This window comes from Aspergillus fischeri, genomic scaffold, assembly GCF_000149645.3.
Source record: "Aspergillus fischeri NRRL 181 1099437636264 genomic scaffold, whole genome shotgun sequence".
NCBI classification, from domain to species: Eukaryota; Fungi; Ascomycota; class Eurotiomycetes; order Eurotiales; family Aspergillaceae; genus Aspergillus; species Aspergillus fischeri.
In genome coordinates, this window is record NW_001509762.1 from 1,786,155 (window position 1) to 1,806,207 (window position 20,053).

General features: G+C 49.1%; 9 protein-coding genes across 9 annotated transcripts; 4 read left to right on the top strand and 5 right to left on the bottom strand.

Annotated features, from left to right (window-relative positions):
* Window positions 1-859: 859 nt before the first annotated feature.
* On the bottom strand, window positions 860-2,420 carry aspA (putative septin AspA; the record flags this gene model as incomplete). Its single annotated transcript, XM_001259830.1, has 6 exons — window positions 860-1,109; window positions 1,180-1,782; window positions 1,834-1,921; window positions 1,981-2,097; window positions 2,163-2,232; window positions 2,400-2,420. The coding sequence occupies 6 exons, from the start codon at window positions 2,418-2,420 to the stop codon at window positions 860-862; spliced, it is 1,149 nt and encodes a 382-aa protein (XP_001259831.1).
* Window positions 2,421-3,989: 1,569 nt separating this feature from the next.
* On the top strand, window positions 3,990-5,399 carry NFIA_078750 (phosphatidylinositol-3,5-bisphosphate binding protein HSV2; the record flags this gene model as incomplete). Its single annotated transcript, XM_001259831.1, has 4 exons — window positions 3,990-4,098; window positions 4,288-4,385; window positions 4,452-4,808; window positions 4,869-5,399. The coding sequence occupies 4 exons, from the start codon at window positions 3,990-3,992 to the stop codon at window positions 5,397-5,399; spliced, it is 1,095 nt and encodes a 364-aa protein (XP_001259832.1).
* A 344-nt stretch (window positions 5,400-5,743) lies between these two features.
* NFIA_078760 (uncharacterized protein) lies at window positions 5,744-6,691 on the bottom strand (the record flags this gene model as incomplete). Its single annotated transcript, XM_001259832.1, has 2 exons — window positions 5,744-6,572; window positions 6,636-6,691. 2 exons carry the CDS (start codon window positions 6,689-6,691, stop codon window positions 5,744-5,746), a joined length of 885 nt encoding a protein of 294 aa, XP_001259833.1.
* Window positions 6,692-7,171: 480 nt separating this feature from the next.
* Window positions 7,172-9,043, top strand: NFIA_078770 (dynein family protein; the record flags this gene model as incomplete). The annotated part of the gene is made up of 6 exons (XM_001259833.1): window positions 7,172-7,292; window positions 7,382-7,543; window positions 7,636-8,009; window positions 8,067-8,160; window positions 8,216-8,838; window positions 8,900-9,043. 6 exons carry the CDS (start codon window positions 7,172-7,174, stop codon window positions 9,041-9,043), a joined length of 1,518 nt encoding a protein of 505 aa, XP_001259834.1.
* A 495-nt stretch (window positions 9,044-9,538) lies between these two features.
* NFIA_078780 (spermidine synthase) lies at window positions 9,539-11,313 on the bottom strand (the record flags this gene model as incomplete). The annotated part of the gene is made up of 4 exons (XM_001259834.1): window positions 9,539-9,934; window positions 9,992-10,298; window positions 10,364-10,519; window positions 10,580-11,313. The coding sequence occupies 4 exons, from the start codon at window positions 11,311-11,313 to the stop codon at window positions 9,539-9,541; spliced, it is 1,593 nt and encodes a 530-aa protein (XP_001259835.1).
* A 272-nt stretch (window positions 11,314-11,585) lies between these two features.
* Window positions 11,586-12,535, top strand: NFIA_078790 (uncharacterized protein; the record flags this gene model as incomplete). Its single annotated transcript, XM_001259835.1, has 3 exons — window positions 11,586-11,711; window positions 11,798-11,993; window positions 12,081-12,535. 3 exons carry the CDS (start codon window positions 11,586-11,588, stop codon window positions 12,533-12,535), a joined length of 777 nt encoding a protein of 258 aa, XP_001259836.1.
* A 940-nt stretch (window positions 12,536-13,475) lies between these two features.
* NFIA_078800 (putative serine/threonine protein kinase) lies at window positions 13,476-15,413 on the top strand (the record flags this gene model as incomplete). The annotated part of the gene is made up of 2 exons (XM_001259836.1): window positions 13,476-13,977; window positions 14,059-15,413. 2 exons carry the CDS (start codon window positions 13,476-13,478, stop codon window positions 15,411-15,413), a joined length of 1,857 nt encoding a protein of 618 aa, XP_001259837.1.
* Window positions 15,414-15,802: 389 nt separating this feature from the next.
* NFIA_078810 (putative AMP-binding enzyme) lies at window positions 15,803-18,083 on the bottom strand (the record flags this gene model as incomplete). The annotated part of the gene is made up of 7 exons (XM_001259837.1): window positions 15,803-15,930; window positions 16,013-16,292; window positions 16,370-17,416; window positions 17,478-17,513; window positions 17,587-17,734; window positions 17,807-17,877; window positions 17,943-18,083. The coding sequence occupies 7 exons, from the start codon at window positions 18,081-18,083 to the stop codon at window positions 15,803-15,805; spliced, it is 1,851 nt and encodes a 616-aa protein (XP_001259838.1).
* Window positions 18,084-18,659: 576 nt separating this feature from the next.
* On the bottom strand, window positions 18,660-19,991 carry NFIA_078820 (SET domain protein; the record flags this gene model as incomplete). Its single annotated transcript, XM_001259838.1, has 1 exon — window positions 18,660-19,991. The coding sequence occupies one exon, from the start codon at window positions 19,989-19,991 to the stop codon at window positions 18,660-18,662; it is 1,332 nt and encodes a 443-aa protein (XP_001259839.1).
* Between the last annotated feature and the right edge of the window lie 62 nt (window positions 19,992-20,053).

A 20,053-nucleotide genomic window follows, 5' to 3' on the forward strand; every position in this document is an offset into this window, starting at 1 on the left:
TTTTTGTTCGATTCCGGTTGTCTTCCTACACCTCGATGTGACGTCTCGAGGATCTTAGCTCAGTTAATCGCGGGGGAAGCTGGCGCTGGTCCCTCCGGTTCATTAAATAACAATCATTTTAGTCGATCTCCAGCCTTTCTTCTCTTGGCCTTTCCATGTTGGCAGAAATGGTTCGTCCTGGAAATCCTGACCGCTAAAACAGATGTGTGCAAGGGTTGCAATCCCACTACGCAGGACATAGCAGAGAATGTACTTTTTCTTCCTCATATACTACTATTCAACTTGGACATAGAATGATAGTAGAGACAAGACGTAAGCTATGAGAGCACACAAAGGATGAAACGACAACAGAGGGAATCTTGCGACGCTGCTGAGATGGGACAGGTGTCGGTTGACAAAAAAAGACAAAGGAGAAGGGAGAACTGAGCAAAGACAGGTATTGGAGTCAGCGTTACAAGCAGCAACTGTAAAAGATTAGAAAAAGCTATTCCGGACACCGGGCATTGCAACATGGATTCTGAAGATCGCCGAAATCTCCAGTGGAATGAGAAGAAATATAAGGCCAGTAAATAAGAGAAAAACAAATGTCGGGAGCAACAGCCAGATACCATCCCTCGGTCTTAGATACCGCTCTATCATATAGGGGGAATGGTGTCGGTCATCGAGAAATGAAGCGCTGCATTTTTCTTGGTCCCTCAGCAAGACGAAGCTATTAACGTGAATAGACGGTCAATATCAACCCCATGAACAGTTACAACCCGCTGTGCCACAAGTTCCATTAGGTTAGCACAGACGGTTCGAGCTCGCAAAACTGTATCCCGCTTTGACAGAACAGCCTTCGAAAATAGAAATAAGGAATTTAAGCATCTCCGTTGGCAGCCTCGGGCTGAAGGGCCATTTGGCTCTGGCTGGCCTCACGCGCCATGCGGGCTTCGATCTCCCTGAGTTGGCTTTCGCGGGCCAACAATTCCTGGCGTTTCTCGGCGATTTCACGCTGCACCTTGAGCTCAATCTCGCGAAGTTTCTCTTCCTCGCGACGGAGTTGCTCCTCCTTGAGGCGGACTGATTGAGATGCAAGATCTTCGGGGTTCATAGAGGAATCGTGACCACTGTAACTGAGAATTAGTATCTTGTAGAAGAATAACAACAGAACCAAAACAGATTCGAGGAGCAACATACGAAGCAGCACCGTCCACGCTCTTGCTCAGCTTCTCGGTACGGTAGTTCTCGTAGAGAAAGTCGTGGGTGATCTCCTTCAAATCTGCGAGATGGCTGTGAAGCAGAGCGCTTCTGATAGCCAAGAAGTCGGAGTGTCTGGGATTCTCAACTTCCACAACACCCCAGGGATACTGCCGGGCCCGCACTTTCCGTCCATCAATCTCAACGAAATCTTCAGAGCCGACAATCGCGAATGGCATAAGCCCACGCAGCTCAGCGTTCTCTTCGACTGTATCTTCATCATCCTCCTCAATGTCGTAGGGGAAATTGTACACAGGGATGCGGTAGTGCTCAATATCCTCCATGATGAGCTTCTTGGACTCGGCGAGTTCGGCAGGGGTGAGGGAATCGGCTTTTCCGATAACGGGGATGACATTGACACGAGGAGAAAGACGTTTCATCAGTTCGATATCCAACTCGCGCAAGCCGTGACCAGTTGGTGTGATAAAGTAGAGGAGGACGTGGACACGGTTGTCCCTGAAGCGAGGGTTACGCTTGATTCGCGATTCTTCAGCAAGAATATCGTCATATTGGCGTTCGAGGTATCCGACGATTTCACCAAAGCTGAAGAACAGTCAGTCTTGAGGCGCACATGCGGAACTGGTTTCTACATGCCTGGCTTCATTGTCAATCTGGTCACCGAAACCGGGGGTATCAACGATGGTGAGGGAAATTCGGGTGCCTTCGTCGTCTAATTCGAGTTCTTTCAATTATGAAATCAGTGTCGTTTCTTCTTCTAGGTAAGCACTGATGGTAACTTACCGACTGTGACAGGCTTGATACGGACACCTTCCTCAATGTGAGCGCTGGCAGCATCGTCGGCATCCTTGCTCTCGAGGACTTTCTTTCCGCAGAGGGTGTTGACAAAGGTTGTACGTCCTGTTCAAAGGAGATACCAGGTCAGTATGGGGAACAGTGGCCAGGCGGACGACTTCGAAACATACCGGTTCCGCTAGCACCACAGACCATCAAGCAGAACTGGATACCCTTCTTGACATTTTTCTTGCGACGAATCTTATGTGGAATGTCAGATTATGATCTTAATAGTAAGGCAACAGAGACACAGGTATATGAGTCATAGTAACTGGACCCCAATCGGAACAATTGTGCGGAATGGATGAAGAAGTGGCGGGATTGTCTTCCTCAGCAAAGAGGCCAGAAAGGGGAAGCAAACAACATACCGCGTTGAGAGCCGACGACATGGTGGGCTAAGGGATAAGGGAGGGAACCCGAGCAAAAAGACAGAGTCCAGGTGAGATTGTAGAGAAAGAGGGGGAAAGCGAATGGCAGCTCCAGAGACTCAGGTTATGAAGCCAAAGTAGGGAACCAGGGAAGTTAGTGAGGTAAAGATGGATGGATGCTGCTGTGTCTCTCCTGAGATCGAATGGAGTGAGCAACAGACCAGTTGGAGACTTGACTGTAGCTAGTTTAGGGGGAAGGTCCAGGTACCGTATCGATGTTTCCACGGTACGCAGATACAGGGGATCTTACAGTATGGTACACACCTACCATCTTAACCCGCAGGCAAAAAGCCATACGCACCCCTCCCCATGCGGTACCTGATTGTTTTACTCTTACCTCAACTGGTAATTTACTATGCCTATCCTGGTTTTTGCTTCTCCAGGTTGAAAGCGCAGACCTACCCCAGTTGATGAGAACGATGTGGATGAGTAGCTTTTCTCTGCAGTAGCAATTTACACAGTAACTTATTGTCTCTAAAATGTTCATTTCATTATCCTACTAGATCATGTAAAAGAGCTAGCTACTTAGGTAATGTGAAGCGCTCAAAGATCCATCAATTCAGGGGTTGATACTCAGTGCGGTGGTGGGTCTATCTGGCTCTATGCAGCGTATACCTTAGTAATTTATTGTATCAAAAGTTCAAGCCTATGGTTTCCTGTGCTGTCTGGATCCTGATGTTCTTGCCTAAGGCAAATACGGGCACGGCACCCATGTTAAGCTTGAAAGCAATGGATACCTCATTAAGACTGATCATAAATCGAAGCAGCTATATACAGAACCGAGCTCTGAATCCATTACAGGAGTTCTGCCATCGGAAGCTGGCTGGTATGGCTCAACTGCCATTCTGAAAACAACCAGTCAAAGCAGGTCATGGACGCTTTTTGAAGGATTCCTAGCAAAACATCATCTTCTCTACCCCTGGCCGGTATGGCAGAATAACACTGATTTCTAGAGGTAGCCTAGCGCTACACTTGTGTCGAGTTCCCGATTGAAAAAGCTGATGTCGACTCTCATGCATGAGAGGCGAAGACACCTGCGGTGCTTGTTGAGAGCTTCATTATCAGAGATAGTGATGAGACGAGCTCAACATTGTATGTGACATCAAACGCTAGCACAAAGACCCTGTTCTTACTGGCAGTCGCTTAAGAACATGCCCCAAATTTGAACGAAAACATTCTTAGATATTAGCAGTAGTTGATCATGTGATGATAACCGCCAACTGCGGATACCTCAGGCATTATTCCGTATCTATTGTTGGTCCTCCTCCACTATTTGTCTGGGGGAGCTTGAAACGTTTCGTCATTGCTCCGAGGTCTTAGTCCGGCGGCCTCATCACAAGGTCCGATCCAAAATGCTTCATTCAACATCGAGGCGTTCTTGAGTTGACAGTATTCTCCCGGCGTTACTCTTGTCTGTTCTTCATTCAGCGCAGTAGCAAATATTCTTCCATTCACAGTGATTCCCATCCTCCCGAATATTACCTAGTACCTAGAGGTTCTCCTTCATGGCTCCTGTCATCGCGTATAACTATGGATACTCGACAGGTTATCGATGAGTCCTTGGGGCCATATTCTCTTTCTGCTAGCTTCAATAGTGACAATAGCTGCTTCTCTGTTGGCTTGGATACCGGATTTTGTGGTAAGAGTTGGCTCCCAGCGATCAATAGCGTTGGAGGGAATTGCGTCGCAAGCGAGCACAGCTAAATTTTGATCGATCAACTACAGTCTTCAATGCGAATCCATGTGAGCTAAAAGTGTCACGGGGTACGTGCCATCCTCCCCTGAAGATGCGCCATTTCCAATTCTCATTTTCTTCACGACAATGCAGATTTCAATGCTGGAATAGGCGTAGTGGTAATGCTAGGCCAGTCAAACTACCTGGCTATTGTTGGTGGAGGAAGAAATCCCAAATTTCCTCAAAACAAGGTGTGCAGCTCTCAATTCTGGCGGCTTGCATATTTTGGTGAAGCTGACTCGTGAGACTCTTTGCAGTTGGTGATCTGGGACGATGCGAAACAAAAAGCAGTCATAACACTCGAGTTCCGTACGTCCGTCCTTGGTGTCCGTTTGTCGAAATCGCGAATCGTGGTCGCTTTATTGAATAGTATACACATTTTCGCGTTTTCCAATCCTCCACAGAAGCTCTCAGTCTTCGAAACGACCGACAACCCTACTGGTCTGGCTTGCCTAGGGCAGAAGTTACTCGCTTTTCCAGGAAGATCTCCAGGTCAGGTGCAGATCGTCGAGCTGGAAACGGGAAATGTCAGCATCATACCTGCTCATAGTACTCCGCTGCGTGCCATGGCGTTAAGTCCCGACGGTGAAGTGCTGGCAACAGCGAGTGAAGCGGTATTATAATCGCCCCCTTCTGTGACGATGTCTATACATAGTTGACCTGTTACTGTTCAGGGTACATTGATACGAGTGTTTTCTACGAGCAACTGCACAAAGATGGCTGAACTGCGACGAGGAGTTGACCATGCGGTGATCTTCTCACTTGCGATTTCGCCTTCGAACAATATATTAGCTGTCACATCGGATAAGTCTACTCTCCATCTGTTCGATATCCCCCATCCACGAAATCAGTCCCGCCGAAGCCAGTCACCTTCCTCGCTGTCGGAAGAAGGGACAAACCACAAATGGGGAATCTTAGGCAAAATTCCCTTGCTTCCACGAGTATTCTCTGACGTATATTCTTTCGCGAGTGCCCATTTCGAGATTGGCGAAGAATCGCCGCCAGGGTCACTCTACGTTCCCCCCTTAGGAACATCGTTTGCACGACCGTCAAAAGGTGTCTTGGGCTGGCCCGACGATCGTACCATACTTGTGGTAGGGTCTGGCCGAGATGGGCGATGGGAGAAATTTGTGATTCGCGAAGGGGATGATGGGAAGCGGCATTGCGTGAGAGAGGGTTGGAAACGATATCTCGGGGCCGGTTGAGGGCGCTCCTTTCTCCCTGCATTGATATCACGGGTTGAAACTGATGCACAATATAGAAGATATGCACCTGGTAATGTAATAGTTGAAACTATCGTTCCTCGAAAACATGTTCCTGTTCCAGCGATTTGATTCGAACAATATGGGAAGTATTGATAGAGTTGACCACGCCGATTTCATTCTTGCATTGGCAAGATGCGCAGGACGTTTTGTGCGCTCAGTCCCCAATCCGGAGGTCCGAGGAGGCGGTTTGAAATTCGTTCTACTGCAAGTTGACTCCTGCTTCGCATGATCCTCTTTAATCACTAGGGAACGGACAGGCGCAGCAGCCATTGATCATTTGATCCCTATGAACGTCGACGATCGTCTCTTTCACGATCACTTCGTGGTACTGGGAATCGGGAGCGCACAGGCGATCTCTCCCTGTGAGATTTTTCTCTGCGCGACGATGATCTGTCTCTGCGGGAACGCTCTTCTTTGGATAACGACCGGTCACGGCGATGCCTGCGTTCTCGAGAGCGAGATTGATCCTCGTCTCGGTGACGGTGATGACGATGGCGGTGATGGCGGCTCGATCGCTCCCGACTTGGATCTCGTCTGCGAGAATGCTTCTTCTCCTTGTTCAACCGTTCAAGAGCTCGCGCGACTTCTTCCTTCTTCTCTTCGATGAGATATTCTTTCATAGGGTCCTCGTCGTCATGGTTCATCACCAACTCCTGAAGTTCTCTCTCTTCCTTGAGTAGGGGCCGACTCCGCACCTCATCCTCTCTGGATTCACTGGACCTTCGCTTCTTGCGTCTTCTTTCGTCATCAGTATCCTCACCCCTTGCGTTCCGATCAGTAGTCTCGCCCATCAGTTTCGCGACGTTATCTTCCTCTTCTTCGTTGCCACGTTTCTTGTATCTCGCATGGTCCACTCGCAGGACCCTGCCCAAGACTGTTGCCCCGGTCAAATTATCTACAGCCAAATCTGTACTGCGCTGGTCCTCATATTTTAGGAACGCGAAACCTCGACTCTTTCCGGTTTCTTTGTCCCGAATCAGATCCACATGTACTGGCTCTCCGTACTGTGAAAAGATTGTTATAATGTCGCCTTCTGAGAGATCGAATGGCAGGCCCCCGATGTAAATGTATGCCGTATCCCGATAATCTGCGTGCCAGGAAGCTTCAGGTGGGCTAGGAAATTTCAATCACGTCAGTAATGTGAAGCCTGTAAGATTCAGAAGATAAAGAACATACACTGCATTTTCAAGTTCGCGCTTGTTGAGCGCTTGAGTTTGACGAATAGCGTTCATAGTCGACCTTCGTAGTTGAGAGGCTGTTGTATCTAGCCTTTGGCAAACGTGAAGATAACGAGGTAGCTTGATAGTCGCAAAAAGCTCCTAGGTCATGGTATCACGGGTGGGCTCCGCGCAAGGTCCCACCCGCAGAGACGGAGCGGGAAACTCATAATATTATGAAACATTGTTTACATCTAAGCGGTTTGACTTCCATTTTCTCTAAAGGAGAACTTCTATTTAATATTTGAACTGGTCATTTCTGGACTTAACCTGTCGACTATATCGCTTACTCTCAAGTTCGATTCATCCGCCGATTTGCGGGCAGGAATACTAGCTACAGCATCAATCTTGAACGTCCCCTGACACTGTCCGCCTCTTTCCCTTCCCTGTGCGCAAGGCCTCAAGATCGACGCGTTAAGCAGGTCAGAGCTCTGATAAAGACTTTAACTAGTTGGAATGGTCAGCACAGGTTGAGCAGGGTCGATCTTGGACATAATGTCTGGAAACAATAGTCGACCGTCAAGTAAAGATGGCTCAAAGAAAAACATCTGGTCGTCCATGCTGGACAGTGTCGCAAATGGAAAGCGCTTGCCTGAGAAGAATCTTTTGATATTAGGTGCGCAGTCTTCTAATTTGTCCTCTACCATCTCTTGGTTGTAGTTGAAGTTTATGAACCTGCTTGCTGATCTATCAAATTCACTTCAGGAGGAACACCCGAATCACAGAGGGAGTTTATAGAGACACTATCCGCGGACACTTCGGATCCTACTTTGATCAGCGAGAAGCGCAGGGGAAGGTTACCGCCAGTCGCAAATCAATTCGCGTTAGGATACACATATCATGACGTCCTGGACGCCGACCAGGAAGGTAATTCGGCCTTTCTCGAGTCTTTACCCCACACCGCTACCATCGATCGGGCTTTTGTGATAATGATGGCTAACCAGTCGTTTTCACCTCAGATACCTTGGCTCGGGTCTCTGCATATCTACTTTCCGAACCGTCATTGTCCTTTGCACCGCTCCTCAAGCCACTCTTGACTCCTCAATCAGTCCCAGAAACTTTAGTCGTAATCCTGCTCGACTGGTCGGACCCCTGGACATGGGTTCGAAGATTGCGGGAATGGGTTCGTTTGCTGCGACATGTTCTCATCTCCCTTGACGATGAAACAAAGATTGTAATGGAAGAGATCATGACGGAATGGAAGGACCGAAAAAGGGGCATGGATTCCGGAGCGCAAGGGTTGGCCAGCTCTGGAGGACCGGTAACGATACCTCCCGGCCCTGGTGAATGGGATGAGGGGCTTGGGATCCCCATGTGTGTGGTTTGTCAAGGGGTATGTGGTACTATACCATGGTGAACGGACCAGACCGGGCTGATTGCTCTTCAACAGGCGGATAAGATCGAGAAACTGGAGAAGGAGCACGGATGGCGTGAAGAGGAGTTTGACTTCATCCTTCAGTTTATGAGGACCATTCTTCTGAAACGTGAGAGTGTCCATTCTCCTAAATTCTTTCGAGAAATTGCGCTAACTGCTAGCAGATGGCGCATCGTTGACATATACCACCACTTTCCTTGCAAACTCCCTGCAGAGCTTGATACATTCGTCCCTTGGAATACATTCGTTACTGAAGCGACAATCGCTCAAGCACAATGTGATCGATCGAGACAAGATTTTGGTGCCTCCGAATTGGGATTCATGGGGGAAGATTCGAATCATCAGAGAGGGTTTTGATATGGAAGGTGTATCAACTGCTTGGTCCATCGAGATCCAGGACGCTCCCGAGCCACTCACTGGAGCCGTCGATCAACCTCAAGACGACAGCGCAATGGGTGCCGAAGACGGGACCAGCGCTGTGACAATATTCGAACAAACGATCACAGATCCGAAGCGCAATACCGCGATGGCGCATCCCAGAAGCCAAAATAGGGCGAACAAGATTGAAGTGGAGACGCTGGACATGCAGAGCTTCCTTGCCAAGCAACTAGACGTCCTTGAGCAGTTGAAGCTGGAAGATGAGAAGGATCGTGCGACAAAACAAGTGCCTCAGCTTGAAATGTCGCCTTTAGAAGATAACGGTCGGGTCAACGAGCACATTGGGCCGGTGCAATTCAACATGGGAGGTATTCAGGTCGACGCTGATGACATGCTGCGGAAACTCAAAGTAAGCTACCGAATCAACCTGAACGAAGATGTGCTTCGGACTTTTTGCTAATCATTCCCAGGAGAGAGAGGCCAGCCGAGTCCAGAGAAAAGAGGTCGTTTCGTCACCGGGGGATGAAAAGGCACACAATCAAGCGCTGGCGAATTTCTTTGCAGGCTTGGTCAAGAAACCTGGAACGAGTCCGCGCGGAAGTCCGTCGGCTTGAAATACCGGCGAGTTGAGTTGAGCGGCCTTTTTAATTGTACTTTTATCGTTCCCGTTCAGTACATACTCCAAGGATCGAGCATATCGGCTTGGCGACGCTCTTTGTTTTCGATACCAGAATAGCCTGTTACGGTGGATTAGGAGTCTTAGAGTTGGGCGACATATCTGACTAGCACATATTCCCTTTGTCTATCTGCGGAGCTATATTCTATCCAACCGAATGATATCATAATATGACCACCAATAGTGATACTGTTGGGTTGTCTCAGGAAAATTTGCGAGGTACAGTTTTTCGTGACGCCTAGCTGCAAAAACTTAGCAATGTTTGTCCGACTTTTTTCAAGCATATGATACGTCGCATACTTTCATGAACATGAGGTTGAGCCGGACCTTTTTGAAATACGTCGGACAATCTTTTCTTATAACAAAGCTGTGCAAGCAACTGGCTTTTCAGAAGATCGATAGTAATACATACACTTATGTAAAAAAAATCTTTTTACCAATTCTCCCAGACCGCATCCGGCATGACTGTCCTCATGATCTCCCAATGGGCAATTGCACCACGATCCTGGTACTTATGAAGACGGCCCGTTTCCTTTGCAACCAGAACACGTCTTCCGCCCTTCTCAACCTTATCGAATTGGGCTGGGTCCACCTCGTGTTTGGGCACAAGGTAGTGTTGACGAGACTTGCTTCCCAGAAAATCGGCTTTGACTGGATCCCTGAAGCGAAGGGGTGTGTTGCTCTTCTTGCAAAAGATCACCATGTTGGTGAAATCGAATTTGGCATCCGCGGCTGCGTCTTCGCGGAAGATTCGGCACGACGGGAAGACTGTCTTGATTGTGCGCACCGTGAGTGCGGCTGGGTAAAGTGAGATATCGCCAGCGTAGTTCTGTAGATATCGTTAGTCATGAGGTGACGGAGTTGGTAAAGGAGGGGCGGGTCTTACAATGGCAATAACACCATCGTCTTTCAATAGGTCATATAGACCCTTGATGAATTCGATTGTGAAGAGCTCGACTGGCTCCGCCCCGCCGGTGAAGACGTCGTGGACAATGTAGTCATATTGAGCAGGGTTTGGGGATTCTTGGGCACGCTTCACAAACACTGTAGCGTCTTCAATAGCTGCGATGTGATTGGAAGGTAGGTGGAAGTATTCCGTGGCGAATTTATGCACAACCGGATCAATCTCCACGATTGTGGTCTCGATGCCGTGCGTAATCAACGCAGCGGGGGTGGTGCCTACCCCAAGTCCACTAAGAAAGTCCAGTTAGCCGACTGCCTTGCCTCCACAAATTGGCGTCGTGATATGGTTCCTTACATGACGAGAGCCTTGCTGTTCGCGTCCACGCGCGCCTCGCCGTGGTCGGTTTCGATCAAACGGATGGCTTCGAGCATAGCAAACACAGCGTAGATGGGGTCCTTGACCTCGGGATGGTAATTGCGCGGCATCTTTGTCCATTGACCACCAAGAAGACTATGATCACACCGCATCACTCGGAAGCCATCTTCCAAGTTCTCCAAAACAGATATGTACCCGGTGGAAGAATCCTGTCTAGCGAGAAGTTCATAGCCTTCCACTTGAATAGCAGAGTTCAAAGCGGCAGTTGTGCGGCCGAAGGGCATGTGCACATTAGACGTGAGAGAGAAGAGAATAGATGGAACCGCTAATACAAGCCATTTAGATGGGATGGTAGCCGAATACAAGCTCGCAATCAGTAATTGAAGGCCGCCACGGCTCAGAAAGAAGGTCAAGCCAATGAACTTCGAGATAAACGCTTCTGAGAAATATTCTCCTGCGGAGTAGATAACATAGGATCCGAGAAGGGGAATATGCTCTGTCATAAGGTCTCCATGCTGGCTCATGTTCAGGCCCGCCTGCAATAGTTTCCCGGCGCAAGCCACAGAAAGGAGTACCAGAGGGTAAAAGGTAAATATATCAATAATTAGCGGGCCAGTTGGATTTCCGAAAGATGAGCTCTGGTGAAACATGAAGTACTGGATGGTCGGCACCCAGAATGCGAGAACGGGGACCAAATATACTGCTCTGCGACCAGACAGCCGATGGATCACGTCCTTCAAGAACCAGCCAGCAGCGGCACTGACAGCTACTCCATACCCGTGAAAGATATGGGAAGGCGCAGAGCCAAAAACCGGAGACAGTGTCAAGAGAAAGACAGGGGAATAGAAAGCAGTGAGGAACAGCAATGCTACACTTGGCAGAAGCTTTTCAAGCTTGACTTGCTGGAGCATCCCTCCGGGAGAAGACATGATGTCGAGCTTTCAACGTGTCTGTTTCGGCTCTGTATCCAACTGTCGATGTAATCAGCTGCGGCTAGTCTGCAAGGGTTCAACGTAAGAGCCTGGCTATTTCAATATGATAGCATCGCGCTCGACCTCGAACAGTAAAAGATGCGAACAAGACACCACCGATAGGAGATGGCAGCCCAAAAGGAAAAGAAGAGGCCCAGTGTAAGGACCAAAATGGCAAATATGAAACAAAAAGGAGTAGATAGCTCTTACATGACCTCTTTTCAGATAGAATGCCGAATATCCATCGTCTGGCCGTCTGTGGGCTGTTATTCGCTGCTGGACTGATGGCGGCGGAGACGAAGGGAATTTGCCCGCCCGCAACGTTCCGCAGTGCTTCTTGGGAATTACTCGAACTGGTTAGTCTCAAAACAGCTGTTGGTGGCTCTTTTGGCTCTTTCAACACCACTTCGTCATCTTGATTTCTCTTTCTCACATATGTTAGTCACCGATCGTTCGTTTGCATGCAGACATGCCTCACTTCCCCAAGGGTACTGGATTCGAGATGGAGTCAGACGACGCACAGCGGAACATCAAGTCCAGCTCAGTGCAACCGTCCCCTGCCATGAGAGTGAAAAACCGTCGCAAGCGCTATCTGGACATGCATCCGGAGTACTTCTCCGCTGATCTCGAGCTCGCCGGTCCGCTTGCTCTATCCTCGTTTTGATTAAGAGACTGATGGCTTCTTTGGATAAGAGGCTTCGTATGCTAATATTCAGCTCCTGTAGACCCGTTGCTATACGATCGACTAATCCGCCGGTTCCAAACACCTGCAGAAAGAGAAGCCGAAGGGAGAGCGAAAGGGTTCTCCGGTATTCTTCAAGCGGACTTGCAACGCTCGGAGGCCAAGCTTGATGCTCTCCATAATCCCAACCCCAATGCGATGTTCAGCTATAGTCGTGGTCCAAGCGGTGAGATCATTGCGGAGGACGCGGACGAGATACCCACAAGTAAAGAGGAAGCTGAAAAGCTTTGGCGCTGGGAAATGACGCTGCGCTTTCTGAAAGGGGAGGACTGTGACTTTGACTATACGCAAGTTGACGAGAATGACGAATATGATGATCGGACTGAGGAGCAGGAACGTTACTTTGACGACGAAGAGCCTGAATGGATGGTTGAGGGGGCTGACGATGGGAATATCAAGTCCCGCTTGCAGGGAGAGACAGGCATACAGGATTTTTGAACGGTTAATGACCCTGATTTGCCCTCTCTGACGATGAAGTTCGAGCATTCAGGCGGGTTTTCGATCAACCAAAGAGCGAAATCGCCAGGCTTAGTGATTCCCACATCCGTGTGCGCCGCGCAAGGCTGGCAGTCATTCAAGCTGCAAGCAATGGAATGCGCTTCTAGCAGTTTACAGCTTCTTGTATCAGTACCGCCGGAACAGCGGTGACGGCCAGGAAAGCTGCCCCTGAATGCATGGTATGGGTATTCTATTCCCAAACGGAATGCTATAATCGCATCTAAGGGATTGCTGTTGGTTGTCGATACCTGGACTCGGCCAGTCGGAAAATGCCGAGACCTTTTTACCTGCCCATAGGCAATTGGTAAGACCAGCGGATGGTTGATTGCTTGCTTATTATGAATGCCTCAATTTACTGGACTTTGATCGTGCTCTGATCAGTGGACAAGAATTCGTCGTCTCGACAAAGATCATACACGGCGCCTTACCCTCGCTGACTCAACCTACCTACTCCATGCTTCATCGAGTCAGGTAGGAAGATATCCGACTTAAGCGCTTCCTAGAAAGCGACCGATATTGCGCTATATTCACACATTCTGTCAATATATGCCGAATAGTCAGTCATGTATCTCTGATGAGGAAATGCGAGCATAATGTCGTGATGTCGTGCCTTAGGCAAGCAATATGACTCCCAAGTGTCGCTGCAATGATGAAATAACGTCCTAGAGTCGGCGGCACGACTTCGCCTACCCTCACCCCATCCATCTTACTCTTTTCCTCTCCTTCCTCACCTCTTTCTCTCTCGCAGTTCCCTTCGCGCTTTCCTGATCATCCAAAGAACAAGACTTCGCTACATTATACTTTAATACATTTATTCAAGTCATACCCTTATCAGTCTGCTACTCCTTGTTCCTTTTCTTGAGCAACTACAGTACAGACCATGACTCAGTCTGAGGGTTTCTCACCTTCTGGCAGAGAAGTGACGCAAGGGCATGAGCCAGGCTACTATTACCCCTTTTGTTCTGAAGAGTCAAGTCAACAGATCATAGCAGGGGGTATCCATGCTGGACGCTCTGAAAGTAGCACCGAAACAAACAGCTTTAATTGCAGAGTTCGGGCCTATAAGCAGTCTGACGACGTGCCATGCGACTCGAATGAAGCCGGACCTTCGGGGAAGGAAAGAAGCTCCTTGGCCATCGATACATTGAAGAATGCGAAGACGGGGACCACATCCTCGACATCACCTCAGTCGGTTTTCAGCTGTCCTCGGCCCCATTCATCATCTTCGTCATTTAGTAATCCGACTCCCAAGCAAGCGCCGCTCAACCTCGCCTCTATGTCACTCAGATGTCTATTTCGTCGTTTAGACACTAAAGTTGATGAAGTACACAAGCCGGCTATGCAGTCTGCCCTCAACATGTCCACCAAGAACGACACCAATAGTATGCAAAATCTTCATCCCTCGAATTTGTGCGGCCACTTGAGACTATGTCATGCGAGTATCTAACACATCTTCAATCTAGGCGTCAACGAACCATTTGAGTCATCATCTTCGGGCGTAGTTAAGGAGACAGGTCGTCGCCTTGCTTCTCGCTCAGACAGTTCTCTGGTGCTCACTAAATCTCGCACATGGGGCACCATCCCTGTCCACTTCGAGATACCGGACTTTTCAATTCCAGTGGACGGGAAAGGCAAGTCTGCACTTGCAGATGCAGCTCTTCCCGAGGCTTTCACGGTTGATAGCTGCAAACTTGGTGACGAATTTGTCGACACCAGCATCATTCCTGGCCTGCGGGGCAAGGTCATTGGTAAAGGTGTCACAGCTACTGTCAAATTAATGCACGGGAAAGGGACCGGAAAGCAGCACTATTATGCGGTGAAGGAATTCCGCAGAAGTCGCAAGGAGAGCCTGCAAGCTTACGACAGAAAGGTCAAACTCGAGTTCAGCATCGCCAGGAACTTGCATCATCCTAATGTCGTGGAGACTGTTCGTCTTTGCTCCCACGCTGGCCGTTGGTCTCATGTTATGGAATACTGCAGTCAAGGGGACTTGTTTGCAATCGTGCAACAACGATATCTTTCGTTTGAAAGTCAACTGTGCCTGTTCAAACAACTCTTCCAAGGCGTTGCATATTTACATAGCATTGGAATTGCGCACCGCGATATCAAACTGGAAAACTTGCTCTTGACGGGAGACAGTCGCTTAAAGATCACCGACTTCGGATGCGCCAAAGTCTTCAGTGAGCTCCGCCGAGATCTGCGGTCAAATGACGGGGGATGCGCGGAATTATTTGGTAAGATTCGCAAATGTGGCCCTGGTGTTTGTGGCAGCCTGCCATATATTGCACCGGAAGTTCTGGCAGAAGACCGTAAGTGCCCCTGCGATCCCTATGCTACCTTATGTTATGGTCTCCTAACCGTCGTCCGATCCCCAGGAAGCTACGACCCGCGCTTGGTTGACATATGGTCTTGTGCCATCGTTTGCCTTGCCATGATTCACTGCGGTACGCCGTGGGGCGCGGCAGAAGAAAAGGACGCCGGGTATTCTCGCTATCTCAAATGGTGGGAAGAGTTCTTGAGAAGCGAGCCGGACCGAACTATCACAGGGGATGTATATCCTAAAATCGGGAAATTCTTCTCGGATCTTCGCACAAAACCTCTTCTGCGTCTTATCTTACGGATGCTCCATCCTATCCCAGAGAGACGGGCTACCATTTGCGATGTGATGAATGATCGCTGGGTCAAGAGGATTGAATGTTGTTGCCCGGAACCAGGCAAGCCGTCTAATTGCTTTGAGGAATTTGATGGCATAGTTTATCGAAAGGTTCACAATCATTTGCCCCCGGCAAAGAAAGGTTTCTTCCAGCGCTATATCTAGCGCGATGCTTGCGTGTGTTATTCAAGCCTCTTTCTGCCGATTGTTCAGCCACCCCTGTTTACATGTAACTGATTTGAATATTGCCTTGGGACTGACTTTGCTTCGCCTGCATGTAATTGCTGCAATATTTTGAGAATGGCCACTTGCTTTGTCTCGGTACAGAGAAATTGCTATGGTTTGGATTTCAAGCATTATGTCACTATATCTGTAATGATACCCAGATTATTCGAGTTCTACTCAGCTCAGGACAGCCTCTATGATAGTCACGATGAGTGAGAAATGGCAAAGAAGATGTTCAATGCGAAAGATATGCTCCTGTAAGTCCTCTAGTGGAAAACAATCGTTATCACTCAAAAGGTTCTAGGAAAACCTCAGTCTCTCTCCATCGTCTAATTAGCATTGCTCTGCTCTTTCAAAATCTTGATGGCAGTCTCCTTCAGCTTGAACTTCTGAACTTTGCCGCTCGCAGTCTTGGGGAAAGAATCGGAATGTGAAAGGAAGAAAACATATCTCGGAACTATTAGCAGGATGGTTCTGGTTAGCATATCGAGGTATTAAGGATGTCTTGCCGCTAGGTGAAAAAGATAGGAGATGCTTACCGAGGTGGTTACTCAGTCGCTCGCGAACCCACTCTCTGATCTTGTCCTCGGTCACTGTCCTGCGATCCTGCTCTTTACAAATGATGAAAGCAGCCACCACTTCGCCGTATCTCTCGTCTGGAACACCGACAACGGACACATCGGCCACGCCGGGGCAGGTAAGGAGACAGTTCTCGATCTCTAGCGGGTGAATGTTCTCGCCTCCTCGGATGATGAGATCTTTGATACGGCCCGTGATCGTGATGTAGCCATCCGGTGACATGGAGGCTTCGTCTCCAGTCTATGGTCCTCGGTCAGACGTCCTGCTACCTTATGGTGCCTAGAGACTAGGAACGCAGTTATATAGGGGTGGCTTACATGCATCCAGATCTTTCCTTCTTGGTCTGCGATCATCACTTCGGCGGTCTTGTGTGGATCACCCCAGTACTCCTTCATTAGCAAGTACCCGGACACAGCCAGCTCGCCTCGGGTGTTGATGGGGAGTATCTTGCTTCGATTCGCTGGATCCACGACCTTGGCTTCAACGTGAGGCATCAGTCTACCAACGGTACTGATCCGTTTGTCTAATGGGTCATCGGTTGCTGTCATGGCCGAGACGGGGCTAGTTTCTGTCATGCCGTAGCAGATGGTCAATTCTGTGAGATTGAGGACCTTATGCAGCTTCTTCATGAGCGCTTCTGGAATACTGCTACCAGCGGCGATGCCTGTCCGGAGAAACTCAAACCCTTTCTGTTCTACTTCGCCGTCCTGAAGCAGGCCGAGCTCTTCGAGGAACATGGTAGGCACGCCGTAAAGTGCTGTACATTTTTCCTCCTGCACGGCTTTCAAAGTGGCACGGGCGTTGAATGATTCCGTGGGGAATACAATGGCGGAGCCATGAGTAGCGGTTGCCATGTAGCCCAGAATGCATCCGAAGCAGTGGAACAAAGGTGGAGGACAGCATACGATGTCCTTTGCGGTCAACCGCATTCGATCGCCAATCTGAGAACCATTGTTCAAGATTGAGCGGTGGCTCAGGCATGCCGCTTTAGGCATGGCCGTGGTGCCTGACGTGAATTGGATGTTCACTACATCGTTGGGCGAGAGATCCTGAGGAGGCAGTGGATTCGCATCAGCGACGTTGTCGGATATGACCGATGTGAAAGGCGTCAGGCTCTTGTAGTCCGACCATTTGACTCTGCCGGAAGAGTTGTCAACAAAAATGACGTTTTTCAGTGAAGGCACCACTGCGGACTCTAATTTTCCTGTGTGGAGATCCTGAACAAGGTGCTTGAGTAGTGGGACATTGCTCCGGGGGTCTTTCCGCGGTAAATTGGACTCGGCACTGATGATCAAATGGGCGGCTCCAAGGTGGCTCAACGCGGAGATGACTTGAGTTGCATTGAACGAAGGATTGAGCGGTACCTGAAGGCGTGGTTCAGCGGACAACTGTTCATCGGCATCGGCCGTTCATGTTGAAACATACCAGGATGGCTCCGAGTTTGAACAATGCATAGGTTGCCTGCAAGACTCAGGTGTGATTAATCCAGCAACAAACGCAGCTCATGGGAAGGTCTAGAAGACAGACGACATACAATGGCATACTCCGAGGAATTTCCAAGCATGACGCCGACACGGTCCCCTTTCCGCACACCCACAGATTCCAGTCCCCGCGCAAGGGCATTACTTTTGGCATCGAGCGAGGCGTAGGTCAATCTGTGATTCTGATGCTTTGATATGACGCTTTAAATGCACGAGAGTCAGCCATGTTGCTCAAGTCTAGCATGATCGATGCGCAAGATTAAGTTCACGTACGCTTCCCTATCGCCATATTGGCTGACAATACTGGCGAAGTGGTCTCCAACAGTAGAGTCAATCAAAGGTGGCTTAATATCGAGGTAATGTCAGCCTGCTTCAGATAGTCACTATTAATACCATAACGCGTACTCACCTCTCTTGGTCCACGAGCATAGCTCTGAGTAAGCAGCCCTCGTCGTGCTGAGGGCACTTTTTGGAGAGCCCTCAAGGAGAAGCCAATACCCCAGTTCTGACGAGGGGCAATCCCCGCGCGACGCACGGTAAACATGCGCATGCTATCGATAGCTCATAACTCTTGCGAGCTGAGACGAGTATAGAATCCGAGGCAACTGTGAATCGCGCCCTCAGCTATCCTGTATACAACCCCTTCCTTCGGGTCTGTTCTGAGAGCTAGCGAGATACAATGCTTCAATGATCTGTCCACTTCAATTGAAAGACTTCTCAAGAATTCAGAAGGATACTAACGAGCAATAGCAATTCATCTAGAAACATGCAAGAATCGAGACTTGAGAGAGTGTGCCTGGCTGTTTGGTTTCATAGTGGGTGAAGCTCCCTTAATGCTTCCCCCGCACGTGCCGGCTGCAGCAAATGCGGGGTTGATGATGAAAGGTCACTATTCCCGAGGAAAGTATCGGCCACGCTATCTGAAGGCATTGAGATCTCCCTTAGTGGGGTCCGAGGCTAGCCGAAGCAGTAAAACCTTTAAAGGCAAATAAATACCAAACCCACAGCTTGATCATTAGGTACAAAAACCTCTTATGCATACTTGGATATTAACCGCAATCACCCAAACATGACAAGTGCTGTAAAGTACAAAATTAATGCACTAACAAGAAAAGTTGATGAGAATTCAAGCCTCAGTCTCCTCTTCGGTGGCAGCCTGCGAGCAACAACCAGGTTCCCCACAAAGACCCTTCCTATTCTTCCAGTAGCCCGTGCCATAATCAACAGTAATCTCCTCGAAAATGTCAATATCCCTGACTGCCTGGACAGCCATAATGGTTCTCTTGCCGACAGTCATCTTGAGAAATGTCGTCGACGGCTTGCAAGAGTGATTGAGGTACCGAGTCCAATTCCCATGCCGTTTCGCCGATATCAAAGCGAGTGGATGACCTTCACTCATCTTGGATTCGTGCAGCAGAGCGTATACACGATCATCCTTGTAGTCTACAGGCCGAAGCTCCCCGACATACTCGTCGAGGATGTCTCCCTTCTTGAATCTGGCCAGAGCCCTTACTCCAATTCCTCTATGAGGGTAGTCAACAAGTTCAACAAAACACATTGCAAGAGTCGGGCGAGGTATCCTGCAGTTGCATTCGCGCTCTGCATAACAGAGATCACAAGGTCCGTCGCGGTCGTGAACGCGAATCGTGGGGTCTTTCTTGTCTTTGAAATAACTGGGATTGAATATATTCCCGTGGCTGATGTTGATCTGGTTGTGCCCTTCGTACACAGGCCTTCGAAGAGAGCCGTTTGCCAAGACCATATGATGAAAGTGGTCATGAGCCACATCGGTCCTCGGGATCAGTGCGTGCTGGAGCCCCGGTATCTGTTTGTCCGCATGTTTCAATAGCTGGCCTTGCCAGTCCAAGCCTCGCGACTGCGCAAAGACGTTAATGCTGGCCCGGTTTTCCTTGATCTTGAGCATCAAAGCTGCCCAAACCTTTTGATCTTCGTTATAAAATGCCAACCGGAAGGCTTCTGAGAGTGCACAAATGGCCAATGTCCTCCAATTCAATTGTTGAATGAATTGGCCAACACGGTGAGCTTCCTGCTTCGATGTGTAAGTCCAATCGTGACCGCTTGTCTGGCCTACCTTCGCAAGCATTTCCTGGTGAATAGCTCTGTCTAATAGCCAGGTTGCTTCTTGATGCTGGGTTTTGTAGAAATGTAGGTCCGGATAGCGTTCGATACGGTTCTGCATGAGGTGATGGCGGAGCCAGCAGAGTAGATGGATGTCGTAGTACATGGCAGCCAGAATATCGTGAACCAGCTCGTTCACACGCATTACACGCCTTCTTGCCATCAGCTCGTCATCTGTATTTGTAGCTGGAGCGTCTTTCTCAGGAAGGCCTTCTTCATTCTGAGGAAGCTGGAATCGTACTGTTTTGAACGTTTCGGGCTCAGGTCGTTCTGTCAGATCCTCCACACAGTCGTCGGGCGCTCGTCTCTTCTCTGTCATTGTGCCTTGTTGCTTACCTGAAGCCTTGAAGATTGAAGCCGGTAGAATATTGCAGAAAGATG